Source organism: Chrysemys picta, chromosome 4 (genome assembly GCF_011386835.1).
Source record: "Chrysemys picta bellii isolate R12L10 chromosome 4, ASM1138683v2, whole genome shotgun sequence".
In the NCBI taxonomy this organism is placed as follows: Eukaryota; Metazoa; Chordata; order Testudines; family Emydidae; genus Chrysemys; species Chrysemys picta.
In genome coordinates, this window is record NC_088794.1 from 42,550,671 (window position 1) to 42,571,166 (window position 20,496).

The 20,496-nt window shown below is 39.1% G+C and overlaps 1 protein-coding gene across 2 annotated transcripts in view; it reads left to right on the top strand.

Moving 5' to 3' along the window:
- The window catches only part of PIK3C2A (phosphatidylinositol-4-phosphate 3-kinase catalytic subunit type 2 alpha), a 90,774-nt gene that overhangs the window by 23,127 nt on the left and 47,151 nt on the right, over window positions 1-20,496 (top strand). For both annotated transcript variants that reach the window (XR_010600498.1, XM_005308697.5), the window contains exons 3-9: window positions 7,610-7,710; window positions 10,371-10,528; window positions 12,377-12,497; window positions 14,642-14,753; window positions 16,153-16,232; window positions 16,372-16,435; window positions 19,822-19,965. Coding sequence is in view for 1 of the 2 variants with exons in the window: in XM_005308697.5 (XP_005308754.2) it covers window positions 7,610-7,710; window positions 10,371-10,528; window positions 12,377-12,497; window positions 14,642-14,753; window positions 16,153-16,232; window positions 16,372-16,435; window positions 19,822-19,965 (780 nt within the window). In the remaining variant the exon portion in view is untranslated. The remainder of the gene's footprint in view (window positions 1-7,609; window positions 7,711-10,370; window positions 10,529-12,376; window positions 12,498-14,641; window positions 14,754-16,152; window positions 16,233-16,371; window positions 16,436-19,821; window positions 19,966-20,496) is intronic.

Sequence of the window (20,496 nt, forward strand, 5' to 3'; positions counted from 1 at the left end):
ACAGAACAAAGGTATGGATCTTCTGCTGGATCTCTAAAATACTTATTATAAAGTAAATATAGTTCTAAATTTGCTCCCTAAAATCTTCTCCAAGACTTTCCTCTAACCATGCTCTTTCTAGAAAAAGAAATATTGACAAAGCAAGAGAATAAATGTTTGTCTTCCTTAATTTTCTATTGGTAATGTTCCTGGCATCTCAGTGAGTGTTTCCTGCTGTTCTGGGCTGGTTGTCCGATTTTGGAAGGCTTTTTCCCACCATGGTTCCCTCTATTTTGTAAGAGGGTAGAGCTTTGAAAAGCTGCTGCGTGAGGAGTAGAATGTCAATATAACTTTGTCTTGTGTGTAATTCTAACCTTTGAGATCTGTGAACTCATTCTTCCTGTAGTCTGTGTTTAGAGAGGCAAACATAGTTTCCTTGTTTTTAACTTCTGTAGGCAACCCTTTAACAATGACAACATATCAGATGTCTTTCCCCAGAAACATCAGGTTCATCATGGCCTTCACCCACACTATTATGGCCTGCGATAAATCAATTATACTTGTAAATTGGATCAATATTTTGATGTAAAACCTCCTAAGAAAACCTGTCGCGCTACAGGAAGTTTGTTACTCATTTTATTGACAGTTTTCCTTCAGTCATTCCTAATACCTTGATTTGAGTATTGGTTCAGTAATGTTGTGCTGGAGGAGCTGCCATATTTTGTATGATCCGTAAAATGAATGTCTTGTTTACTGGTGGTTATCAGCAATCCCATAACATTTGTCCATAGGAATGGATTATTAACCCTAGTCAAACTTCAACTTGAGTGACTACATTCTGCCTCCCTAAACAGCCCCCTGAAGTTTCAGTGGGGTAAGGTATTGTTTGTTAGCTGTCTTAAACAGTTGTGTGATGTTACCGATGTGGCAATGTTGTATCACATTATTGTATTTCATTATTGTGATCCCTGTGTAGACTACAGTACAGCTTGAATTGAAAGGTGTTTTCTAAATGTAAGATTACTCTTTTTGATTCTGGTTATAGCTTACTGGGTAGTGTTTTTCATAGAACTGTTCCTCCTCTTGGTGGATTAAGTGTGATGAAACACTTTTTTACTTCTAAAGCTATGCTGTGATATCCTTGATTTAAATTCAAATGTTTTTCCTGATTTGCAGTTTACGTGATATGAATTGAACCTTTTATCATGGGTTTGCCTTCCTCTTTGTATGCTAACTTCCTGTTTCCTTGTGCGTGATTTGGTATTGTGTGTTGCTGACTTGATCACCTAACTTCTAAGAAGCTGTACTGGATTGCTGACAAATTTGAGTTACTTAAAGATATCATTACCTTGAAGTCTAGTCCATTTTAAAAAAGTTAAAAGTAGTTGCAAGTGTTACACCTGCAACCTAGTCCACATTCCAGTTTTTGTGATTTTTACAGTCTTTATCCAATTTCCTTAAATTTTACATAGGAACAGGGATTAGTAAAATCCCAAACAGTGAAACTGACTATAATGCTATTAAATGCCCAAAGTAAACTGCCTATTTTTGTTCAGTTTAGTCTGTAACCTTTCAGCTAAATTTAACGTTGTCAGTAGTAACTATAGCTGGTTAAAACAAATTTGGCAGAAGTGATTTGTGGTCCCTTTTAAAGGTACGAAGCAAACTAAACTGTTTGTAATGTTTCCAGACTCAGATTACAAAATAAACTGTTTATAAAACAACAAAAACAAAACTACTATAGGCTTGTTTACATGCCACAGCAACATGAGTTAGAGGGGTGTGAGTGCACAGCACACTAGTGTGCTTAACAAATAACTGGCTTATGTAGACACTGCTATCATGAACTAAAAGTTCCTTAGTGCATATTAACATAATGCCACTTCAGGTGGGTCAGTTAGTGCACAACACATCTAGAAATTACACCCCTCTAGTCCAGATTGTTGCATCGTGTAGACAACCCTATGGCATGCAATTTTGAGAACTGTTAACTTTTTGGTCTAGACCAGGCAAATTTGGATCACCATGTTTCTAGTCTGTATGTATGTTACGTAGTTCATTTTAGTGCTTTATGAATTCATACGCTCATTTGGTCAGGATTTAATGAGCAGCTGTTACCAATTGAATAGGTTATTGGAAACTAGTTATTTAACTCAAGATGCAATATTTGAATATGAATAAATATGAAGTTGACTTGCTGAAGTACTGGCACTACTGTTTCTACATGTATTACAAGGTTTTTCATAGCATTTTAAAACTTGAGGATGCAATGTGAATTACATAACTTACATTTTCAACTGAGCAGTACTATATACAATGAGGACCTCATCCTCTGCCACATAAACTGAACCCCAGACTGATATAATTAGCCCAGAGATGTTTGCCCAATGCCAGAGGTTCCTCTGGTTGTGTAGAGATGACTTTACCACTTGTCTTCCATGCTAACAGGAAAAATAGGGTGTGGTTGAAGGAAAGAGGATGGTGCCAGGATATCCCTTTGCCACTCTTGGCTGCATTTCAATCCTCTAGGGTTGTTGGTAGTCAGCGTAAATTAGAGCAGCTCTTAAACTGTCCTAGCATAGACCTGCAGCAGGATAAAGGCAGTGTAAAGATTTATTTTAAGTTAGTTACGTGAATGCATGTATATCCTGACCTGCTTTCTGTACAGATCTGCCTCGCTCCAGTCCTGCCAGTTTAAAAACGGCTTAGGCCATAATTGATGTAAGTAATTGGAAGCTAGCAGACAAGACATATAGTAAAATAGTTGAAAGACTGGCATCATGTGCACACTTCCTCTCTTTTTGTGAAAAGATGACTGCATTAATGTTTGTGTAAAATTCACTGAGAAGCATTAATCATTACTTCCAGTTTAGCTCCAATAGCAAAATGTCAGGATTGAGGCAGTTTAGGAAACCTTGCATGTGGGAGCCATCTCTAAGGGCCATTTTAATTTGCTAATCTGAAGTTAGCACTCAAGTGATATATATGTGTGAGAGCTGTAGACACACATCCACTTTGTATTGAATTGTGACTGTCAAGCACATTCCTATGTACTTTGTATGTCTTTAAACAGCCACCTGTTGGTAAGTTTGTCAAACCAGAGATCTAGCAGAGAAAAGGTCAAGTTACTGCTTCTAGTTCCTCTCCTTTGTTTGCTTAACTAGTGTACAAGAGAACTATGCATGCTATGCAATGGCTTCATATTTTGAGGTGATTTAGCAATTTTCTGCTAATATTAATTGGAATTGGAATTTAAATATCTTGCAAAGAAGTATTAAAGGTAAAATGTGACTAATCAAAACATCCCAAGAGGTAATTTAGTGACAGTATAACACATCTGAAGTTCAGTGTAGGTTTTTTTCAAGTATTTCTTTAGATTTACCTTTCCAAAGCTTGAAACACATTTTAAAAAGACACAAGTTACGAGTTGCCCCAGTGTGACTGAGTAACCCTTCCCTGGCCACCAATCCAATGCATTACACAAGTCTTTCAAAAGGCATCCATTCTTCCTAAAAAGCCTTGAAAAAGATGAGACTTGCAGAATGTCCTGGGAAAAAGCAAATGTGCTCTGTCTGAACCTGAGTGTATGTGAGTTCCTGAATTGAGTGGCCTTCCATTGTGTGCACTGTGTCCACAAATTTAAATGGGGGGCTGCTAGCTTGGGCTCTTCATGTGATTTCACCTGCCTTCTCTATAGAAAGAGAGGCATTATCTAAGGCAGTGGTTCTCACTGTAAATGTTTATGGCCTGTCACGACTGAGTAAATAGTGTGGAGGTGGAGGCCCTGGGGTAGTTTTGGTTGGATCCTGCCCAGTACTCACCCCACAGTGGTAGCTCCTGTGTTGTGAGGCTGGCTGCACTTGGCTGTCGGCTCTGGGCATTGCAACCTCCAGGATTGCAGTGCCACTCAGGTTTGGCCCCGCCCCCCTGACAGGACCAAATTTGTGAGAGTGGAGTTGTGACTTGGCTCTTGGAGCTTGAGTGCCACTCACTTAAATTTGGCCTACCCAGACACCTGTCGTCATGGTGGCTGGGCCAAACCTGAGCGGTGCTGGGACCCCAGAGGTTGCAGTTAGGAATGTAAAAGGTTAACTGGTAAGCATTAGGCTTACCGTTAACCGACCTTAACTGGTAACCCTGTGCATACCAGCCAGAGCAGCCCCAGCCCTGATGGCCCCGTGCCAGCCAGAGGGACCCCAGCTATGCTGGGGCGGCCTCGGTTAAACGATATAATTTTAATAATTTAACTGGTTAACTTTTTAAAACAATATTTACATCCCTAGTTGCAGTGCCTGGATCAGGGAGGCGAGCCATTCTGGTGACCCAATTTGGGGTTCTGACCAACGGATTGAGAAATCCTGGTCTAAAGTACACAAAACCACAGTACCTTGTTAGGTGAAACTTCCAACTAGTCTTTGTGTTTAGTCCTTTGAATCTGGAGAATTGGAACTCCCTTCAAGGGATCTCAGACACAAATAATCTTCCCACCCTTGCACATCTTATTGTTTGGTTGGGGAGAGTGGCTGAAAACAACATGGCATGGGAATTATTGATATATAGAATCTTAGAATATTAGGGTTGGAAGGGACCTCAAGAGGTCATCTAGTTCAAACCCCTGCTCAAAGCAGGACCAATCCCCAGACAGTTTTTTACCCCAGTTCCCTAAATGGCCCCCTCAAGGATTGAACTCTCAACCCTGGGTTTAGCAGGCCAATGCTAGATTGAGAGCAATACCTCTGCCTTTACACTCCCCCAGACTACCAACAAATAAGGAAGAAAGTTTTGAAGTCTGAATTGCTGATTGCAGTTAACCATCATTCTTTATGGTCAGATTTCAGATGAGTCATTTGAACTTTTTTCCTTCCCTGAGATCTGGTTTAATGACACCTACAATGCCCTTTAACATAGCTAGTCATCCACAGTCTTCTCCCTGTAACTCAAACCAGAAAGGATCCTAAAAAGTAGAGTAGTAGTCTTGTTACCCTCCACGTTGGATTTAGAAGATGCACTACCCGAAAGGAAAAATGTTTGAATGCCTTGATATGAGACACTAAAGAAGTAGGACCAGTAATTGCAAGTGAAACAACAAATTCAAATTACCAGTGCTTCCTTCAGAGACTCAAATCTCCTATCTTGCTGAAAACTCTGATAGAAAATTGGTATAGTTGCAGGCTACCACACTCGATATCCGAAAAGCCGCTTTCGCCATTATAATAAAGCCAGCGGAGATGGTATCTTGCAGTTTTTACTACAATGTAACTTAACGCTTGTTTAGAAGTCTATCTTGTCTTTGGTGCCATGGCACTTCTGGATGTTTCAGTTTTGAAATATCAAAGGTTGGCTTTACACACACACAATAACGTGAACAAAAATTCCTTACTGTATAATAAACAGCATATTGCATCCACAGAAGCATAGATGCTTACAGGTAATGCATAAATACACTGATAACAGTAACCCAGCAGATCAAAGTTGGTTAAACTGGGCCAGTCTGTTTGTGTGGTAAGTAACATGCACAACTGAATGAAGAGCAAATGGCAATTATGAATCTCTTCGTAGTGTTTTTTTTTTTTGTTTGGTTTGTTTTTTTTTTTTTGCACTAAGTATAACATTTTTCTGCTATGGCATGGCTATGTGACAAAACTGATTTTAAATTGGAAGCAAATGCATGATTAAAATAACTGGTTCAAAAATGCTACGGTGGCAGAAGGCTCTAAAGCTAAAATCCCAATAAAATGTGTAACTTCAATATAATAATTATACATATGATAGCTTTGTATTTAAATAGCTTTATTTGGTATAACAAATGTACATTTTTGCCAAGAGATGAACTTGAGATTTTTGGACATAGAGTTCACTAACAGCAGCTGTCGGAATGTTTGTGCAGGTTATTACATGAAAACGTTGCACTGATTTCTGAAATAAACTCACTTGTATTTTATTCAATCTATTACCATAAAAAGGTACTTGTATTTTAGACCTTAGAAGGTTAAAGTAGAAGTCATAAAATTGGAACTATATATGATTAAACATTCCCATTGAGAATTGAACAGTAATGTTTCAGCTTCTTCAGAAGTAACTACAGAGAGTCAATTTCTTCCCTTTCTGTTGCCTGGAGGATTGGGAGAGGAGTTGGGAAGGGCAAACAGATTCTTCTGTATCCCCATAAATAGTCTTACCTATCTACTTTTGAGAGAGTGTCTGGTCAAGAGTTGGTCTTACTAGCTAGCACAATGCTTAAATTCCCAGTGACCTGTTGATACCAGATCTTCCAATATTTCTATTGCTTGATCAGAACTGGTGTCAATAACTTATAGACCGTTATAGTCAAGAACACCTCCTCTCAGGCTGGAGCAGTGGTGCCACCCTCCTTAGCCTGAAGGCTGAACATGTTTCAAAAAGGTCAAGGGGCCTAAATTAGTATTTGGGGAGTAGATTTCTTGCCTTTTTTCTGTTCCACTTACACTATTTAACCAGTGTGAGGGGAAACTTATGTCACCCCAAAATTCCCCTTCAGGAAGTCCTAGTAACTGTAGTGTTAACATACTCTTCTGCATCAAGGCTCTCAGGCAAGGAAGAGGGAGTGGCTAGAGCGCTTCTTGGAGCACCGGTGGCTGGTGGCGCTGCAGCCGCGCTGCCCAGCTGGAGCCAGCCACGCACCGCGCAGCACAGAGCACCGGGTCAGGCCGGGCTTTGCAGCTGCACTGCCCCAGGAGCTCGCTGCCCAGAGCATTGCGCCAGCAGCAGAGCGAACTGAGGCTGTGGGGGAGGGGCTCCTGGGCCAGGAGCTCAGGGGCTGGGCAGGAGGGTCCTGCGGGCCGTAGTTTGCCCACCTCTGATGTAGCGTGTGTCCCAGTGTGAGAACTATTGAACTGGGAAGAGACAGCAGTTGCTCAGGATGTTGCTGGCTTGCATCTGGGCTGCAGTGGTGCTTTCTTCTTAGTAATGGGGCTGATTCAAACACTTCCATTTAAAAATTGCTGGAAATAAATCCGAATCCTCTGAACACAGTTGCCCTCAAAGACTGCAGTGTGGAGTCTCAGGGGTCACAGGTAGAACACTACCGTGGATTCAAGGATTGCAATAGAGCTCATACAGAATGCTGAAAGTTACTGATTTGTGAGGGGTGCCATTATTCAATTCATTCTGCCCTCTGACTGACCAGGTGGAAGTTGTACCGGGGCATAAAATAGAGAATAGACCGAATATCCTCTCTTGGCATTCCTTTAATAAAATGGGATAAGAGTACAAGACTGACAATCATTGTGTGCGTGCAGTATCTGCTACATTTACTTGGGAACTTAGTGCCATATTGGAGAGTTAGCTGTCACATATCTTGACTATAAATAGCCATCTAAGCCAGATTCTATGCTTCCGTGAGTGTTCCCTTTCCAATTCGCTAATGTTGCAAAGAATCAATTCTGATAATTTTAATATAAAACCAATTCAATCATAACTGAAATATTCATTTTTTTATTACATATGTATGCTAATATCTGTAAATTCACATTTCATGTAGCTGAAATATAGTTGGGACACAGCATTGCTCTGAGGTTTGACTAGTGATCTGAAGGTTTATGGGAGTATGTTTTCAACCAGTTTAAAGTTTTGTTTTATCCTTTAATTGTAGCAAGACAATGGGACCACTAGCCTGACAACAGAAAATGCACTTCTCCAAGATATTGAAGGGCGGAATCAAGAGCTGGCAGCTTTTTGTCAAGCAGTTACCAAGTAAGAAGTTACTGATTGCAAATTAATTCTCAGATAATTAAATGGTGATGTTTGCTGTCCTGAAGTTGGAAATAAATATCAAAGTTCAAATATCACAAACTTCCAGTAATGTTCACAGGACTAGCCATGCACACTTTGCTGCATTAGGCGAACTTCAGTATGTCTTTCTCCTCACTTCAGTCTGTTCTGTCCAACCCCTTGTCCTTTCTTTCGTTGGCGTGTATCTTAACATTTTGGCATTGTTTTCTGTTAAGCAGTAAATGTCTTTTGCATGCTTTTTTTCTTTTTGATCTACTGATATGACTATCTACTGATATCACATCCTGCCTCTTCCTGTTCCCCTACACACATTTTTCTAGAGTACAGGTTTTGCTTTTCCTTTTCTCTTCCTTTTCTGTCCCTCGGTTTCACATGGTTTTTCAATCTCTCCTCAAAGTTCTTCATTCTTACCTCTTCCCAGTCAGTTCCTCCCTTCTCTCTCCCCACAACAAGCCCTATCTCTACATTTGAAATGGATTCAGTCATTGCCATTGTCCCCTGGCCCCAACTCCAGACACACAAGCTGCTGCCACCTCCTTCAGACAGGCATAAACTTCTTGAGGAAAGATGTCCTCAGCCTTTGCCCTCCCTGGGCAAGAGACCTGAAATCCAGGCTGACTGCAATGATCAAACTTCAACTTGTTCTCTAATCTAGTCTCTCACCAGGGAGAGTGAGTTGTCTATTAGAGTCTCTGCTTATTACTGGTATTGGAGAAAGAGGTAGCTGGGAGAAGGGAGATGCTGCTCCCCTTGAGCAGCATAAAGCAAGGAGAACGTAAAGACCTGGGAGGAGGAAGAGAGACAAAGAGGAGGTAGTAAGGGAGGCTTTCTTTTCTCTCTCCTCCTCCCCCCCCTTCTCTGACTTGCTTTTCTGCTGCCCCCTCAACTTTTCCTCTCTGACCAACTACATGATTTGCAGATAGGGTAGGGCAAGTCCTATGTGTTTTTGAATCATTTAAGAAGTAGAACCCTGAATATTTGATTTGTCTTAAGATCCTTACAATTTTGTATCTGTACTTCAATAGCAATCTCTGTTCTACTTTGTTTTTGTGAACTGGATACTGCATGATCTCAGAGTCTGTTTGCTTTAAAACTATACACAAGATCCTGAATATATTGTATTCTTTGTAGGGATGTGTATGTGTCTGTGAAAGATGCATCCAATTAGCCAACTAGTATTGCTTTGAATACTTTGTTCGCCCTGGTCACTCCATCTCAAAAGTGACAAAGTAGACATAGAAAAGGTCAAGAGAAAGATGACAAAAATGACTAAAGGCATGAAATATTACTCTTCAGAACAAGGACTGCTTTCTTTTGAATTTGGAAAGCACCTAGCACATTCTGGGTGCTATTTTAACAATAGTGTAAGATTTTTCCGTATATTTAAATGCACTAAAATTAGGAATATTTAGTTTAAAGGAAATTAAGAAGACGTAAAAAGTACAAAAAGTAATGAATGAGATAGAGGTTGTCAGTTGGTTGCTATCATTTACTCCATCTCCAAATACAAAAAGGGAGGGGGTATAACTTTATTTCATTGGGTAACTTTCATCAATTTTATTTACACAACTCATAATTAAACTGTGGAACTCACTGTTACAAGATCCTGAGGCAAATTTTTTGAGTATTGGATAGAAATAAGAATGTTTTAAAATGAGTTACAATTAAATATATCCGCTTCAAGACTTAAACCACTAATAGCTCTTCTATAGGCTGCCATATAAGGGATTTCCATTTTTCTCTGAAGCATTTGTTGTTAGTCACTGTCAGGATACTTAGTTACACAGGTAGGATACTTCGCTAGATAGACCATTATAGACCAGTATAATTCCTGTGTTCCTAATTTCATGTAACATTGCTGTAAGGTCAGCAAAAAGTTAAAATTACTTTAAATATTGTGACTAATTCTTAATAGCATTTTTGGTGGCTGCTTTTTACTGACAATAAAAAGTTTACTTTTGAGAACAGTTTTTCTAACAAATGGGGAAAACATTACATATACCTGGCTCTCATTAGCAATTTGGTTTACAAGACTTAAAAACAAAATGAGCTCCCTTCGTCCTCAAAAATTTTTTGCCCTTAGCTTATCTCCTTTTCATTGCTTCTTTATTTAAATTTCAGTGTTTGAAATAATAGGATTTGAACAGTATTCATCAGCAGTGCCCAAAGACTAAATGTTTTAGAGTCCTTTGAGGATTTATATTCCAAAACTGTTGGATTTTTTTTTTTAACTAATGAAAATTAGTTGTCTTATGCAGATGCTACAGTATAGTTTGCTCTCTTAAATTTATATTGTAACTTAAAGTTAAACATGGAAATTCAGAACATCATGCAAATATCAAGATAATGGGTATCAATGAGCTTATGAAAGTCATCTCTTGCTCCAGCCTACACACTAATTTTAAACTAGTTGCTCATCTGTTTGTTGTGGGCAGTCTTGGGGTGCAAAGAGCAGACAAGTCAAATGTTTCTGTATCTACAGCTTAAATTAAGAATGAAAAAGCCTTTTCAACTGCTTGCTGGGCTTTGGTACTACTTTCAGACAAGTCCATTGCAGTGCATGACAGACAAGGGACTTATACATAGAATATTTCATAAACTAAAACCCTCTTTGTTTACAGATTGAGGACCAACTTTCCCTATACCAATCAGCACACAAATCCAGGCTTTGTGCTCAGTCCAGTCATGCTGCAAAGAAATATAAGTGGGGAGAATGCCAGTATCAAGGTTTCTATAGAAATTGAAGGATTCCAACAGCCAGTAACATTTACATGCGATGGTAAGTGTTTCCATTTTATAGTTCACAGTTCATTTTTGTAGTTCAACAGATTGCTAATTTTTTTTAATGAGTTACTTATTCCTTTGAATTCAAAGTGACTTCTGAAAGTCTTAATTATAAATATTGAGATGGCACACCCATTCTAAACCTTACTTTTTTGGTACTTACAGCCTTTTCAAGGAAAATTTTCCTTTTGGATCTTTCTCAGCCTAGTTATGAATTAAATTTTATTTATTTTTTTTTATTCAAATGTATTTGAAAACACTGAAACAAAGCTATTCAGACTTCCCTCAAAGCTGTTTGAGGCTGTCTACAGGGTCAGATAGACATCCTTGCATCATGTCATATTCCGCTGACACTTCAAAAGTTATTTTTGTGATTTATAAGGGCTAGATACTTTGACTTAAATTAATCGCTTATTTTTGTGATTTATAAGGGCTAGATACTTTGACTTAAATTAATCGCTTAAGTTTTTGAGCACATGATGCCAGTCATCAAAAAAGTATGGATTCAGCAAGACACTTGCAAATCAGCCCAATTCAATCACAAACACTGCTCTGGGAATTAAGATCTAACCTGTCTTGAAGAAGGTGGCAAAGGTTATGTTCCTTTCGGGGACAGGACTGCACGATATATTAAAACTCAGCCGTAAATGTGGATATTATTAACTTTTAGCAATCCCTGGTAAGGAAGTTAGGTGACAACTGCGGTTATCTGTCCTACCTGAACAAGCAGGAAATACTGAATGGCCTGTGGAAGGAAAGAATCTGGGCAGCTAAGAATCTCTTTTCCGTGAGGGTTAATTATCTCATAAGAAAATGGGTGCCTCAGCACTCCCCTGGTGTTCTAGTCTGCAGTAGCTGAAACTGTAGACGCCTAGAATTTTTACATGCTTCACAAATGCCAAACTACACTGCTGTTGTAGCTGCTACATTAGGCAACTCAGAATGAGAACATATGGAACCTCAACTTCCTGTATTGGTTTCCACCAGCATATGGATATTTCCACTGTGAATAATAGACTCTTCTGCGAGATGTGAGAGATCAGGTACTTTCCTTGCTGTAGAGCAGGGGTTCCCAAACTTGGTTTGCGGCTTGTTCAGAGTAAGCCTTTGGCGGGCCGCGACACACTTTCTTTACCGGGTACAGCTGATGTCAGCTCCCAGTGGCCACGGTTCGCCATTCCCGGCCAATGGGAGCTGCGAGAAGCAGTGGCTTTCTACGTTATCTGTCAGAGCCGTCTCCTGGTCCCTTAGTAACCTACTTAATTTTCTTCCATCAAAGTTGGGTCTAAATCAGTGTTCCTGTACAATAAGGATTCCTGTTTGAGAAGAAAATTACTGATTTTTTTTTTTTTGACCACTTCTGGTTATTAAAGATTCTAAGATCTGGCTCAGAATGTGGTTTCTGGTTGTCCCAGCAAGATTGCAATTTGGATAATTGCATCATGCCTAAAAAATTCCCCTTTCCAGCTTCAGTTGGAGGTGGTTTTCTTTTCCTAAACAGTTATGTAGTGTCGCACCTTTGTTCAACAGCTGCCGCATTCTACCTCAAACATGTGGCTGAATTTCAGTGATGACTAGAGTGATTTCTCGTTTGTAATGTGTATTACAGAGAGTGCTGTAATTAATGTGCTTTGAGACCCTTTCAGATAAGACACTGTGTGTGTGTGTGTGTGTGTGTGTGTGTGTGTGTGTGTGTGTGTGTGTGTGTGTGTGTGTTGAGGATAATGTTGCCTGCTTCTGTAAAAGTAGAGTAAGCAACTACAATTGAATTAGCAGAGGTGTACAGTAATTTAACTTCCAGATGTGGGTGGTGGTGATTTATTTATTTATTTTTTTTAAACAGTGAGTTCTCCTGTCGAGCTTATAATAATGCAGGCACTTTGCTGGGTACATGATGACTTGAATGAAGTAGACATTAGCAGCTATATCCTGAAAGTCTGTGGTCAAGAAGAAGTTCTACAGAAGTAAGCCAACTTAATTTTTATTAATGTTTAACTGTCACTCAGTTCGGGACACAGTTACTAGAAAATCTATCCATTAAATGTGTAAAAGTAAATTTGTAAAATTTGAATTTTTAGTGAATATTAGAATTTGAATATTACTACTTTTCCTTTGTAGTGGGGGACACAGGGGAGGAAGTGTGTGTGCATAGGTACTATGTCCCTGCAGATTCATTAATCTGGGAACTGGCTTTTCTGTTCTAGCATGTATTAGCCTTTTGTGCTCTACTACATCATGTGATGATCAGTTCCCATTTCTATATTCATTCCACTCTCCTCTTGAGAGTAATCTTTCAAAAGTTACTCTGGTCTTTGAGTTTCTTCTAGCTTGGTTACAGTAGCTGTTGTGTGACTGTCCGACTGAAGTGGGGATGACACGGTCCGGGGGGGGGGGCATTTAAAAAGCACTAGTTTTCACACTTCAGCTCATATTCATTCTCTTACCTGAACTTCCTGTTTTCTGAGCCTTCTTCATTAGAAATTGATGTTGTGGATAAAGTGCTGATTTAAGCAACAGGCTGTCAGATCATAAGGGATTGAACAAAGTTCACACTGCTTTAAGTTCAGTAAAAGCTAACTTCGGGGTTTGGAATATAGCCTTGTAATGAGAATCCTGTTTCCACTAAGGCTGTTTTCACGATCCTAGACTCTGATAAACATCTTTCAAATCTTGTCATGTGTTGGATCATGGTATAGAAATGGAAGTGATGTTAAATCAGTTGTTCTGAGGTTTGTAGCCCCTCCTACTCACTTTAAAAATAAAAGTACTGTGGAGGATTAGACTCATCAAAATACAAGCCACATTTGCATTCTTTATTGATGGTAGATTCTAGTTACATGTTTATATTTTGTCATTTGGGAAAATTTTAAGTTTTCCTATTCTGCCTTAGCAGGCTTTAGGCCTTTTCCTAAATTGCCTTCTCTCCTCTCTTGAGGCTGTGAGGTAAGGATACCCCTTCTCCCTCCCCTTGCCCCCGAGTGACCTTTTTACTTCTGAATGCTCTTTTTCAAATATGATGTGGAATACACTTGGAAAACATGTAGTCATTTCTAATCTATCATAGACAAGTAGTATTTTGGGCTGTTTCTGGGTTCATAACCAAGGAGAGAACCTCATTGCACAAGAGAAAAGTAGGAGGAAATTAAACGGGGGGTTAGAGAATCTTGGGGGGGGGGGAGGGATAGCTCAGTGGTTTGAGTATTGGCCTGCTAAACCCAGGGTTGTGAGTTCAGTCCTTGAGGGGGCCATTTAGGGAACTGGGGTAAAAATCTGTCTGGGGATTGGTCCTGCTTTGAGCCAGGGGTTGGACTAGATGACCTCCTGAGGTCCCTTCCAACCCTGATATTCTATGATTCGGCATTCTGTGGTGTGACTGGGGTTCTCAAATTCTTCATGGATTGAAAGAAAAAATTAAACAACCAAATTCTCCTTTGCTTCAAATCTCTGAAGAAGGCTTTGTAACTGGAATTTCTTGCTTCTCTTTGTGGATAAGAATTTTAAAGAGACTTGTTATATGGGATCTGTTTCCTGTTTTAACATCTGAGCATATGCTGGGATCCCATATCCTGCAAAGTGAGGAAACTAAGACGACTTGAAAAGTTTCCTAGAAATCTGTCTATTCCTCATCTAAATCATGTGGTGAATGAGAGTGCTTGTATGCAGGCTTCTAGGCTCTTTTGACTATAGTGAGAGAACAACACAGTTTTCAGCTGCTATTCAGATGTCAGCAACCTGGTAAATGAATCTGTAGGCACAGAAGGAATTGATGATTTTTAAATCAGAATTAAGATGCACTCTTAAATACTTAATTTGGAATTGGCGTTGACCATGCATGCTACTGGGATTCTGTAAATGGTTACGTTTTAAGACCACCTACGTCCTGTGGCAGTCTTAATTCTCTTCAATGGCTGAAAATTCAGAGATGTTCTGCAGGACTAAATGCTGAATCAAGATATTAATGTCTAACCTAGATCTTGGATTTTCAAAGTATTTCTGAAGGATGAGGAGGACTCAGACAGGGCTATCTTGACTATCTGAGTGCTGTTTGAAAAACATTTGTTGCATATTTTGAAATGGCAGGTAACTACAGCATTCATTCATTTAACAGTAAGCACTGTGTAGGAAGTCATGAATACATTCAGAACTGTCGAAAATGGGATGCAGAGATTAAACTGCAGCTCCTGACCCATAGTGTAGTATGCAGAGATCTGGCACGAACAGTAAGTACAAACTAAACTTCCAGTTATAATAATCCTGATTTTATATGGCTGAAACTGTATATGTAATGTTGCCATCCTGGAAGGGGAAGGTGGAATATACCCCCAAATGGGTAAAAAATCCTTTATGGATTTACAAATCTATATAATCTCTTAAACCTCTGGATTGGACTTTGAGAGCATAAGAAAATACAACAAAGGTTTTTATGGTCTTTATATGCTTGCTGACATGCTTAAAGGGGATGGAAGTGTTGGTCAGATAGTGATCTGATTGAAATAACTTTGTTACATGAGTAACAGACTGTAGTTAATCCACATAGTGTTGTGCTTGACTTTCTCCTCTAAATAGAGGAAATAGTGATCCATATGCATTTTTAATTTACCATTTTAGACTAGGCTATCTTTTCGGGTCGGAATTGATGGTTGTGTAGGAGGGAGTAGAGGAGGCGCTGGTCTTTTTCTACTGTCCTCTTTCTGAGTTAGGAAACCGCCCGCCCACCCACCACTGCTCTCCCTCCCCCCAACCAAGAAGAAAGTAGTCCTATTGAATAAGGCTGATTATTATTTGCAGAAATTAAGCCAATTACACAAACAGCAGCCACTTCCACTTGCAGGATTCCACTGAGGGCAGGTCATGAACAAAATGAATACTAAACTGGCTCTCATGAAAAGTAGACTCTAAGAATCCCTCAAGTCCAATTATTATATGGAGATATACCTATCTCATAGAACTGGAAGGGACCTTGAAAGGTCATAGAGTCCAGTCCCCTGCCTTCACAGCAGGACGAAGTACCATCCCTGACCAGATTTTTGCTCCAGATTCCTAAATGGCCCCCTCAAGGATTGAACTCTCAACCCTGGGTTTAGCAGGCCAATGCTCAAACCACTGAGCTATCCCTCCCCCCCCCATCTATTCCAAAATGTCTTGCAATTTTTGGCTTATATTTATAGAAGAAAAGAATGGTCTTCTGCCTAAAGCACACACCAGAAGAGAGATCTGGACTTCTATGTGACTCTAGGAAATGGAGGCACAGAGGGGTCAATCTGTACTTTCCCTACCTTAAAGGGATGTTGAGGTGTCATTTATGTTTTCAAAGTGCTTTGAGACCCTCAGATGGAAAATATTTTTTGCAGTGGGAGCTGCTGGATGCAATCAGTGGGAATCGTTGGGTGCTCGGTGTCTCTGAGAATTGGGTCACTTATTTAGGTGCTTTAAATATGGATTTAGCAGCATAACTTGAGGCATCCATTTTTAAACATCTTGGCCCAGTTGCTTTTTACAGTCTTTGCATCTAAAAATATTGTATCTAAAATATTTGTTTACATTTTATAACTTGAATTAAGGGAATTGTTTTTTTTATGTCAAATACTGACTGAATTACCAATATTTTCTCATTACTAGGAAGAAGATGATAGGACACCTACAAATTTAACAGAACACCTCTACAAAACAGAAAAGCCTTTCAGAGAAAATATTTCAAGGTAACATATGTAATTTACAGCCTTCATGATCAAGTCCTCTTCTGCTAAATTTTCGAACAATTTACTATATTTGCCTTTAGTGAGAAGTTGGTATATAGTATGAACTTCCACTTGTACAGTAATTAATCATGTATTCCAGGCATTCTGTTGAAGAGCTCCTAGAGGCTTACCATATTCAAACTGACATGGTTCTTAAAAACGAGGTAAGATACCTTTTTTTTCTAGTACAAATTCTCCTTCAAATTAGTGCTATACTAAAGCTTGCATAAGAATGATCTTGTACAGTTTATATGCATCTTAACTCTCTCAATACAAGAAGGTGAGTTACAAAAATACTAATGGCATTTAAAAAACTAAGAACTAACAAGGTCTTTCAGTTCTCCCTGTTAAAATCTGATCCCAAGTTCTAGGCTTTCAGATCTCCTTTCCTGTCTCTTTTCCTCATCACACACCTAAAATAATTGGTCATCTACCCATAAGGGTAAATGGAGTGGTTTTCCAAGCGTTGCGTTCCAAGTAATTTTATCCCCCAAAGTGCTAAAAATGTATAGCCTAGAGAAATAAGGGCAATAGACCAAATCTTAATGATTGTATCTCACTGCCAGTTCAGAGATGTGACATCTCCCGTTATTTTAGTCCTTTATGGCTCTTACCATTCCTTAGAGGACAGCACGACTAAAGAAAAGCAAAATACTCCTGCTTGTTAACTATGAAAAACTGAAAATCATATGAAACTGAAGAAAGTATTTAACTTGGTTTATTTAGATGGTAGTTAAAGAATTACTCATTTATAAGAGCAATGTTTCTTTCTTAAACTCAGCAACTCACGGTAGGGAACAGTCTTGGAACAGGCAACTTAATTAAAATTGAGAGTCTTGTACTCAAATTAAATCCTACTGTTTCTTTTTGTTTACTAAGATTAGCTTATATCTCTCCAGGAATACATAGTCTAAACAATCTTTTGCTTAACAGGAGAAACAGTATCTTAAACAACAATAGTATTTACATATCACCTTAAAATAAATTTAAGGTTATAACTCAAATCTAATCCACTGATAGTGCTTTTACACACTCGGGCTCACCCACTAACGTTGAATTCTCGGTGATGTCATGTTGCAATGCTGAACTGGAAGATTATTTCTTCTTGATGCAGTGTGGTGGTTTCTTTGCTCTTTGGTGTCTTAGCTGTCTTTTTGCTGCTTCTGTTTGCTGGCTTGAATGAGATGAGGTGGATGAGATGAAGCTAAGAATGCCAAGAGCTAGTATCCAAATTCTTGGCTTTCATAGCCTTACTAAGGATCGAAGAGGCACCTCTTTCAGAGGCATGACTGGATCCAAATATTATCCGTTGACCGCTTCATTGTCTAAATTATATGTGAGGACTTTGCTAGCATCTTCAGCTCATGCATGTGCATTCTGGGAATATGTAAGCAACAGGGTTGTAATTCAACTTTATGGTTCTATCAGAATTTAATAGGAGTCAAAATTCCATTTTAAATTAATCCAGATTACAGCTGTTTTTTCTATGTTTAAAAGTATTTCTTAAATTTAAATGATTCTTAACCATTTATTGATAAGTTTAAAGACCATCAAAGAAGATATTGTATTTTCTTTATCTTTGAAATGGTTCTTCTTGTCTTCCTGAGTTTGGTGAACAAGTTGCTTAGGCCTTGCCAGATAACTAATTCTGTAAACAATGTAAATATTTTTGTGTTCAAATAGCTTATGTTAACCATTAATAGCAAGGTGAGTGGATTCCATATTTTTCTCTCACTCTATGGAAGATTTCTAAAAGGGGTTGTCTGCCTTTTTTCCACCTGTAAAAGAAGCTGTTCCCTTGTGGGATCGTAACACTGTGCTAGCTTCCCTCATGGGACCTCCATTTGAGCACTTAACTTGTTCCCTGTCCTTCCTTTTGCCAAAAGACACTCTCCTTGTGAATATGATAACAATAAGAGACTAAGTGAACTGCAGGCCCTAATGGCCAGGCCTCTATACACTGTTTTTTCAAAGACAGGGTGTCCTTCAGACCACACCTAAAATTGGTTATGGTGAAACTGTGAAACCACTTTAGACAAATCAGTAAATTTACTGCATCTTTTTCCTAAGCCTCATTTGAATGCAGATGAGCAGCACATTGATTTGTTGGTTGTATGATGATCCTTGGTATTCTATCTGAAAAGCACTAAACTTTTGTGCATCACTTCAACTTTGTGTCTGAGTGGATCAGAAGAGGGGGTGTCAGGCACACAGATGATTTCCATGTTGATTCCGTCCTTTATTATGACAGCATGTGGGCTAGCTCAGGCTACACCTCCACAATAGACTGATTCATTTGATGAGAACCCAGACGGCTTCAGTCGCGTTTCTCAGTGATGTGTCTATATTGGACACGTGCAGGGCCACTACCCGGTCTTCCGTGCATACTTTTACCAAGCACTATGCTATTACAACTATCTCTAGATCAGATGCAAACTTTGGACAGGCAGTTCTTCAGTTGTTTTAAGTAGACACTGAGCCCCACCGCTTCCATTACTGCTTGACTCACTTGAGTGAAATACATGTCTGTAATTACTCAAAAAAGAAAAATGATCTACTTGTGCTGTAATTTGTTCTTCGAGAAGTGGGTGCAGATGTGTATTCCATAACCGACTCTCCATCCCTTCTGCATCAGTCGCCAGTTTTGGCTTTCAATGTGAAAGAATTGAGGGGGGTACTTACTGCCCATAAGTACCCCGGGGAGGGGCTATGAGGGTTCAAAAAGGCATGTGTGCTTCCATGACGGTTACTATTAAGCAAAGTTCTCCAGCGTGCACATGTGTGTCTACTTGATCTTCGGTTATATAGTCCCTATTCTCACCTCCTTATGTCCCAAAGGACTCCTGTCTCAATCACTGCCCAATTTTGATAGTGGATGAGGCAAGGCTGTAAGAAGCTAGTCTGGAGCACTTCTGCCTCGTTGCAGAAATTTTGGTGTGTAATGACTGAGGTAAGGTTTCTGCATTCCATTACCTCAATAAGAAGAGAGGTTAGATAGTATAAAGTCTGAAGCATGGGGCCACACATTAAACAATGATGATTAAGTCTGCGTTTGAACAGAATCATTGTTTACTCATACTATTCCTCCATCACATTGAATCTCACTCCATTGGAGCTGATGGATTTACATGAGCAGAAGATTTGGTCTTAATTGCCTCTGTACCATGAAATATAGATGTAAAAGGAAGATATGGCGAGAAATCTTGCAAGCTCTTTCTGGGAGGATATATACTAGGATCCATACCAGGCCTGTGATTCATACCTTGATAAATGAGCCATAAGCAGTTTAGTTCAAGGAAGAATTCTTGACTTGTACTTTATAAGTTGATGTCATAACTCGTATGTGATTTCAAAACTGATTTTTAGTTTAAAAACTTAACTTTTCAGTGGAACTGAGCAGCTATATCCATAGATAATGTCCAAAACCGTGTTGTTGTTTTTTCTGACTTCCCCTCTAAAATTTTATCTTGAGTTTTTTTTTTGACTGCAACAATCTCAATTTCTGCAAACAATCAAAATTCTTTCTTTGTCTGTGTACTTTTCTCACTAGAACCAACAGAAAGCAGTAGATCATGTAATCAAGGCTGTAAGAAAAATCTGTTATGCACTGGATGGCGTAGAAACTCAAGCAATAACAGACTCTGTAAAGAAGCTGAGGAGGGCTGTTAATCTTCCAAGGAGTAAAAGTCCTGAGGTAAGCATGTTTATCATGTGAACTTGAACACATTGTATCAATGGCATTCTGATAGAAGTATTTTATCAGTATTTATTTAAAAGTTTCAGAGTGGTAGCAGTGTTAGTCTGTATCAGCAAAAACAACGAGGAGTCCTTGTGGCACCTTAGAGACTAACACATTTATTTGGGCATAAGCTTTCGTGGGCAAGAACCCATGCATCTGATGAAGTGGGTTCTAGCCCACGAAAGCTTATGCCCAAATTGGTTGGTCTCTGAGGTGCCACAGGGACTCCTCGTTTTTATTAAAAAGTTATTTCAGAAGCAGTGATAACTGAAACCTCCTGCAATATTTCTAAGTAGGGTTGATTTTTAAAAATAAAAAGTTTAAAGGGACACTTCTACCAAATGTGGAAGGCTTGATTAAAAAATTCCCTTTTCAGTCTGTTCAAAAGAATATTTGATGGTGAACTCTTGGCATCCTCTCCTATTTAAATAAATGTTTTTGAAATTACTGTGAGCGTTGATATTTTCACATTATGTGGGTACAATA